This window comes from Embiotoca jacksoni, unplaced genomic scaffold (genome assembly GCF_022577435.1).
Source record: "Embiotoca jacksoni isolate LCO1_2020_lvr unplaced genomic scaffold, fEmbJac1.0.p SCAF_12, whole genome shotgun sequence".
NCBI classification, from domain to species: Eukaryota; Metazoa; Chordata; class Actinopteri; family Embiotocidae; genus Embiotoca; species Embiotoca jacksoni.
In genome coordinates this window covers 16,211,661-16,220,148 of record NW_027185252.1, presented here as the reverse complement: position 1 = coordinate 16,220,148, position 8,488 = coordinate 16,211,661, and the positions used below count along the sequence as shown (strand labels likewise).

At 39.6% G+C, this 8,488-nt stretch overlaps 1 protein-coding gene across 1 annotated transcript in view; it reads left to right on the top strand.

Annotated features, from left to right (window-relative positions):
- Positions 1-760: 760 nt before the first annotated feature.
- Positions 761-8,488, top strand: part of wdr11 (WD repeat domain 11) — a 53,860-nt gene continuing 46,132 nt past the window's right edge. The window contains exons 1-5 of the mRNA XM_069145106.1: positions 761-948; positions 2,262-2,373; positions 5,185-5,338; positions 5,567-5,740; positions 6,075-6,276. Coding sequence (XP_069001207.1) covers positions 863-948; positions 2,262-2,373; positions 5,185-5,338; positions 5,567-5,740; positions 6,075-6,276 — 728 coding nt within the window. The 5' untranslated portion in view covers positions 761-862. The remainder of the gene's footprint in view (positions 949-2,261; positions 2,374-5,184; positions 5,339-5,566; positions 5,741-6,074; positions 6,277-8,488) is intronic.

The following is an 8,488-nucleotide window of genomic DNA, read 5'->3' as shown; positions in this document are numbered from 1 at the left end:
ATCAGACAGGGGGCTCATGATAATGAAGGCCATGTGGCTGTGGCAGTTGTTCATTACTGGATTTTAATAGACTACAATGCAATTTCAAATGATGGACTAAACCACACTATGTGAGTAAATAGGTAATTTATGGTTATACTAGACATATATTCGAGGTCCTAGATTTCAGCACATCAAAGACTACTTTTAAAATGAAATGGGCTGTACAATATCAGCAAAACAACAAAGACTTATTTGGTGTAAATTAAAATGCAACCTCTGAATTGACAGAAGGAGATAAAAAAAAAAAAATAATAATAATAATAAAAAAAAAATAAATAAAATAAATTCTATAAACAAGGGTTGCTAGCTTGTCCACAGTCACACCAATGCATTCTGGGACGGTAAATTATCTCTGACATTTTTTATCAAACATTGTTATAATATGGAACAATGTTAGTTCCTTAATTATTATATGAGGACAGATATGTACCACTTAACCATATATCATTTTATATTGACAAAATAACCACAAAAACTATCAAAATCAAATTGCTATTTTTCACATCTACAAACATTTAAATGTTCCTAATTATTTTTTACTTAAAATGCTTGGTTTTTTTCAATAAAATCATATTTGTTTTTAGAAAATATTGTAATGTAAAAAAAAAGAAAAAAAAGAATATAGTATTGTATTGACAAATCTGAGATATCAGTCGCGGAACCTTGTTACGCTGGAATTTGTTCCTACACGGTATTATATTTAGAGACACAACTTCATTTCCTGTTAGAATTCACAACAGAGCCGACACACAGGAGCTAATTAATTTTAGCAGCCTTTGAACAGTAAACGTTAATGTAGCATAAATACTTAGGACCAATAATGATTCCTTACACTGTCAACATCAAACTCGCGGCTCGGACGTTGACCGGCACTCTCAATTTGCAGAATAAAACCGCTGTAGATTGGTGAGTACTGCACCTTTACCGCGAGCATAACACGGCATCTGGTCAATTCAGACAAGATACGCGATTGGCAGGTGGTACTAACAAGTCGTTATTGGTTTGTCAACATGTTATTTACTTTTATTGCTTTGCAGAAAGTTACCACTGTTAACTGCTGCTAAAAAAAACCCACGTGAGCTTTCCTGAACGGACAGATCAGCATGCAGGGTGCACGGTGTCATGTGATGTGACGTGTTGCTGGGCCTGATGAATTCCTTCAGCTCTCTCTTCCTCAGTAAATCATTTGAGACTGACTGCAGTGTGACTTCATCTCAATGATGTCTGGTCTGTGGTAAAACTCGCTTGAAGAGACCAGACATGTTATCGTGAATGACAAGAGCTGCACAGTAACCATGTTGTATTGCACATACATGAAGCTGACAGTAAATCCTTTGTTGCATTTTGTAATATGCACAACCAAGATATTTCATTTTGCTTCATTCATATTTGATTCTCATTGGAAATGTTATATGCCTCATCCAGGTAGACAGCATGTGATTCAGATGAAAAATAAGGGTTGTTTCATCATTTTGTAGCAGCTTTTTTAATTTTTTTATTTTATCCAATTCTTCTGGTTCATTGTAGAGTCACACACTTCTCCCAACTGTAAACTATATCTGCCTGTTGCATCAGGACTCAGTCATTGAGGGTGTATGATATTACAATCATTTTGATCAAATACCTCAGTATTGATATCGCAATGATCTCGTAGGGATAATAATTTATGCTTTAACAAAATATTTACAAAATACGATTTTTGATAAATAAATAATTAGTAATGACTAAGTGGGTATTGACAAATAACAGAAGAGCTGAACACAGTCTAGTAAATTCAGAGAATCCCATCACATTGCTGTAATGCAGTATTTAAAACCAGGAAACCATATTATGAAACTATGATATCCAAAATCCAGGACGATATCTAGTCTGACATCACAATATGATAAAATATTGATCTATCTTCCGGCCATTGTTGATAAGTACAAATGGCATCTTTGGCATACTAGAGTTTTCCAATTTGTTGTGGACTTGAGTTGTGAGTCTTGTGCGGTCTTAATGTGGACCAGCCACACATCCATGGATATGTACTCACGCTGACATATAAACGTATAGGAAATTGAAATACAGACACAATTTCAAATAATCATTTATTTATTTTTATTGGAAAGGGTATACAAACCAATGTCAGACCAAATGGAGACATGAGTTTAGTGACTTTCTTCTTAATTTGTTACCCTCCTCTTACTCACATTCTGTCTGGTTTTCATTCCCTGAAGGGGTTGCCAAGGCCTGATAGCCCAGGGATGTCACTCCAGTATTCTCATAATCGATCCAAAGACATCCCAGACCATCCAGGTGCTGGAGAGACACAAAGCAAATGTGGTCAAGGTGAGTCCCAAAAGGAAACACGTTTTCATCTGTTTACTTGTTTATCTCCACAGGCTGCAAGTCATTTAAAAAAAAAAAAAATTGTTTTTCATTCAGTTACTCATAAATGATGAATCCCTTAATCTGTACAGCGTAGCGGATTCAATTCATATTTGGGGCACCATTTTCTGTTTAGCAGAAACCATCAAGATTGAATTTTAATAGGCTTTATCGGCCTAAATAAAAGTGATCAGTCAACATAGCCTGAACCGTGATTTCTACATTCAGGGATTTCCTTCAAAATCTTCTAGGAAATCCACAAAAACTAGTGCTTGGTCAATAAGGATATTTATTGAAAATATTTACACCAAGAATAAACTATATGAATATTGATTGTAGTTATGGATCATGGATGTGATGAACAGGGTTTCTGAGCGATGGCGCAGTGACGGTGGGAACAAATAATACTTAGGTTATTAATACGGAGCTAGTTCCTGACGTAAATTAGAGATTATGAATTTGGAATTGGATAAATCAGCTGTCAGACATCAACCCAATGGATCAAAGTACTCAGATAGATTCTGCCTACTGGAGGGTGGTCCCATCTTTACTGGACGTGGTCCCAGTCGTCCAGACAAGCCTCTTTCTTGCGGACCTCCGTGCAGATGTCAGAGCCTGGAGTTTGGCGCTGCGCTGTTGGTGTTCACTCCCGCAGCAGGCTTCTTCTGCTGGTACCGTTGGGTCTTGTTGAGGATCGACGACCAGTGTGTGGCGATGCAGCAGCTGTCAGCTTTGGCAAAATGGATCTTCTGAGCTTTGTCCGGGTTGAGAGATGGCTGGATTTATCCTGACTAGATTATCAAAAACACTTCTTATAAGCGGAGCAGAGAGAGAGAATAAAACAACGGCGTGGTCGGTTCCAGGCAATAATTAAACTCAATTCAACTTAACTAAAAGTATGCGTTCTTCATTTGTCTTAAAGTTTACTTGGGGTTAATAAGAAATATAGAGCGTGGTAACTCCAAGAAGATCGGAAAGTGTGAGATTAATTTAAACGGAGAGGGATTAATGATCAAAATTAAGCGTAGTTAGAAGAAAAGAAAAAGCCCCCTTCAGTCTGAGGTTTAAATTGTGTGTGTACAGTGTCAGGTAAATCTAATTTCCAGGCCTGCGAGCATGATTTGTGACATCACAAATAGTTTGGAAGCCTTTTGTGGTCCAATTTAGCTTCCGCAAGTATGATGTGGAAACTTGAGACCTCGAGAGCACATATACTGAAGATGGACTTCACAGGGAAGTGTGAGACATGTTGTGTCCAGCAGTAAAACTTCTGAAATGAAACATATTTACGTATTCATAGAATCTGGAATTTGTAAGTATTGAGAAGGAGCAGATGTCATTTTCAGGATTTAGGAAAAAAAAATTGTGGAAAATCTGTGACTGCCACAAATTATAATTCAAAGTAGAGTATTTTATATACATTATGAAACATATCTGGAGGGGGTGTTTAAGTTTTAAGTTGAAGATTTAGAGTTGTTCAGTTGGTCTGATTAATGTAAAAAGAATACAGTTTTTTGACATTTGGCTCACATCTTTTTCCCATTAAGTTTTTTTTTTTTTAATCACAAAATGTATTTATTAGATGTCTGATTGTTCAGAGAAAAACACATATTTAATTTAGCCCGTATATAAGCTTACTGCATATATATTGTATGTCCTCTTCTTCCTATATTTGCTAAATAACACACACCTTCAAGCCTCCGTGTTAGCCCGACCTTGAGCCAAGTAGTTTTAGTCTTTGGCAGACAGATTCAGCTCTGCTTCAATGTCTAAAAGAACACCACCAATTCTGATAAAGGTTACTGCTGAACTGATGGAGAATCCTCTTGTGTCTATGTCTGTGTGTGTACGTGTGTATGTGTGTACGTCTGGGCATCTGTGTATGTGTGGGCGTGTGTATGTCTGTATGTGTGTGTATGTGTTTGTGTGTGTTTTTGTGTTTGTGTGGGCGTGTGTATGTGTGTTTGTGTGTGTGTGTGTTTTTGTGTATGTGTGGGCGTGTGTGTGTGTATGTGTGTGTTTGTGTATGTGTATGTGTGGGCGTGTGTATGTGTTTGTGTGTGTGTGTGTGTGTGTGTGTGTGTGTGTGTGTGTGTGTGTGTGTGTGTGTGTGTGTGTGTGTGTTTGTGTGTGTGTTTGTATGTGTGTGGGCGTGTGTGTGTGTGCATGTGTATTGTATGTATATGCATGTGTATGTATGTGTGTGTGTGGGCATGTGTATGTGTGTATGTGTGTTTGTGTGTTTTGCAGAAAGGCATATAATGGGCAATAAATTCTCCAGTGATTATCAGTGGCTGGACTCCGTCCGAGGCTTTCATTCCTCACTCTAAAGCACGCTTTAATCTTGTAAAGCACCGCAGCCACAGCAGCGGGCCATTCTTCACCACCTAGCCTGACATAAGGAAGCTTGCTGAATAAAAAAGACAAAGAAGTAGCCACAGTAAAGAGCATGGCTGTTCAGGAACAAATACCCAGACATAATCAATTATTTAAAGAGCAGCCTGTGTTGGAGTCGTTTGTCTTTTTGGGTGTAGAAATTGCCTCGGCTACCTTTCAATGTTGTGTTTCATACAGGCCCTGTAGTATCTCGTTGCTTCAGTTTCTTTCGTCCCTCAGCCGCTTTAAGTGAAATTCACCATCTTCTATTTAAGAAAAAAAAAAAAGCCTCTGTTGTTGAGTGTCTGACAAACTTTCTGCTTTCTGCTTTCTGTGGAAGTCTCACAGCGTCTCCACAGACTGCCAGATGCTTAATTAGTGTCTTTGTGTCGGCAGGTGAAATGGTCCAGGGAAAATTACTACCATAACTTGAGCTCGCCCTACTGTCTGCGGCTGGCCTCGGGAGACGCCTCGGGGAAGATCATAGTGTGGGATGTGGTCAGCGGCACTGCCCACTGCGAGATCCAGGAGCACTCCAAACCTATTCAGGGTGAGAGATCTTCCAGAAAACCAATCATTTACATTTGGACTGAGTCTTTGTCAGCTCTCTACCGTAATGGGACTTTATTCTGGCAGTCCTGCCAAGAAGAAATGTTGAGCTGTTGCTCTGCTGTTGACTATTTGTTTTCATTAAGAAGCTGTTACTGCCACTCCTGCTGGCGCACACTGAGCCTCCATCCTCTTCATTGCCACCCTCCTTCTTCTCTTTCTCTATCAGACTTGGAGTGGTTGTGGAATCAGGACGCGTCTCGTGATCTCCTGCTAGCCGTCCACCCCCCCAACTACATCGTTCTGTGGAACGGAGACACGGGGACGAAGCTGTGGAAAAAGAGCTACGCTGAGAACATCCTCTCCTTTTCCTTTGACCCCTTTGACCCTTCTAACATGGCATGTAGGTGAACAAAATACTGTCCAAAGTTCAGCCTTATTTCAGCCTCTGTTTGACTTTTTCCAGTTTCCCACCCACACATACAGGTCACGTCTCTTGTAGAGCTCTTAGTTTTACAGTTCAACAACTTCAGTATGCCTGAACATATCAGAAGTTGTGCTGAAGACTGTGCTTCCTCCTGAGAGATGCTCTGTATTCTAGTCTGCCAACTACTGAACCGTTAGTAACATTCTCTCAAGTGACAGATGCAAAGTTGCTAACAGAGTACTGACGGTTTGTCAAGCTGTGACAAGCAAACGCATCTTCATAATGTTCTTTTGTTCTTCATTCTCTGCAGTGCTGACCAGCGAGGGAATAGTCTTCATCACAGACTTTTCCCACTCCAAACCACCAGGCAGCGCTGGTAAAAAGGTCTACATCGCCAGCCCTCATGCAAGTCCAGCGCACACCAAACCTGCACCTGCTGCTGCTCCGGCTCCCACCGGCGCCAAGAAGGCCCTCAATAAGGTCAAAGTGCTCATCACCAATGAAAAACCCACGTAAGAAACACTTAATTCTATTTTCACTTCCACAACTGTAGTGTAGCATGTTTTTGATGTTTCTATAGGAGCACATTGAAATGTTCTTCACAGTTACATACCCTGCTGATTGTGAGGATTTGACCTTTTGCCCCTCACATTTCCTGGTTGTCTGTGTTTCTCTGGCGCCACTGTGGATAGTCCTGACCAATTAGGTTGATGTTGGCCTATTAACTATACCTATTCTAATCGACAATAGAAGTGTCTTATAATTGATAAAAGTGTCCAAATTTCATTTCAACATTGACAAATGTGGCCACCAATTCATGTGCCATCTATACAATACATGTATTGCATTGTTTAAAACCATTTGTAAAATATCTGCCCATCCATCAGTCTTAAAAATCTGCTACAACTTTGTCTGCTTTCCAAATACAATCCTTTTCAGTTGCACTCCAATAACTGAGTGAATGACATTACTGAAGGTCAAATGGGTTGAGTTTAGCCTCAGAGCAATTGCATCCATGTGCCTTTGACCTATAGGGAATGTGCACTTGTCAGCCTGCATTAATTGTATTATGTCCTCTGATGTTGGATGACACATTCAGACACTGGGTATGTCTTAATTTATTAATAAAAGAGTAATATGCCATAGATAGAAATGTAAAATTCAAAATAAAGATGAAGTCTTGGAGCACATTGACACAGTAATGTTCTATTTTGTTGAATTAGTTGTCAACAGGTTGAGTCAGCGTTTCTGCATCTTGGTTTGTTGAAATGTTGCTGAACAGCGTTGTCCACATTTAGCTTTTTCTCTTTGTTTAACTTGTGTTGTTCTTCCTCTTTTTACTGGTAAGTTAAACGACCTGTTGAAAGTCAACTGTTACTGCTTTTCTGTTTGGGAGTAGTGGCACAAAGCAAAACCGTCTGTCAAACCTGTAACAGACTATGATTAGTAATCGTGGAGTTGTTTTCATTTTGGGTTGGAAGAACTGGTTTGTTCATTCGTTTCTTAGTTGTAGCGTTTGGTGTACCGATTAATCTTTTTTCAATCAAAGTTAGTTAACTGTCATATTAGTTAAAGGGTGACTTCATCATGTTTTCAACACGCTTTCTTTTATTATAGAATATATTTTCCCTCCCTTTTCATTCAACTGAAAAACTCCTCCAACATATATCATCTGGAGGAGTTTTCCAGACACTACTTAAAACTTCAGACTGTACTTCCATGTCTTTCACTGGCCCACCTCCACATAAACCAGAGTCAAGCCTCACCAATAGCAGCGACCTGGCAAGCAGCCTTGGCAGAATTGGCTTGCAGAGCATTTGAACTGGTACAGTTTTCCACTGTAGAGTTTTCTCTGTTTTATGTTCTGTTTTATTTTATGGCACTAGTGTCTTTCCAGCAGTGAAATTCATCTTAACACCGAGATTTGCTGCTAAATCAAGTCAAAGGTCAGGGGACGAAGAAACTACAGAAGAATAGGGAAGGATTTGTTCTGTTGGCAGATTTACTTAATTAATTTTTAATACTTAAACACACAAGAACTAGTGACTTATATACTAAGTCACTACTGTGGCCGTGTTAACGTGAAGCTGGAGATAAAAGCCGCCTGCAGAAGCTCTGCTGTTTTCTGTTACAGTTTTTAATAATGAGAGTGTCTGACTTGTGCTTGGATTAAGAGGGTGTCTCAGTTGTTATGCCATTTAATGACAAACTTAAAATTGTGTAAGACATTCATTTACAAAAAGTTTCAACAGATCAGAAAGCAAAGATGTGTTTGATGTGCTGGCTGCGCTTCTTGCCTTGTGACTGTCAAACAGGCTTATTTATAGCAGCAGCCCCTCAGTCTCTCAGTCCACCCACCCAACCAGCTCTAATAACAAACACCATTAATCTTACTCGTCTTCATCCTCTCTCCTGCCTCTCCCGTCCTGTCTGTTTCACTCTTTGTGTCCTCTATGGGTATGTGACATCTTCCTTCCTCACCTTTCGCGCTGTGTGTAGTTGCTCTTTAAAGAGCTGAATTCTTTCGGTGTGCTTTTGTCTGTGTGTCGGTTTCGGGTGTTTATCATGTTCAGTGTTACAGTATCTCTCCTCTCTGGCTCTGTCTGCCAGGGGTTGATAGATGGGCGATCTAAACAAGACTTTGCTCTCTGTTATCAGAAACTCACTGAATACTGTACTATATCGCCCACATTAGTGTCTCATCACGCAGCCATTAATCTGGTT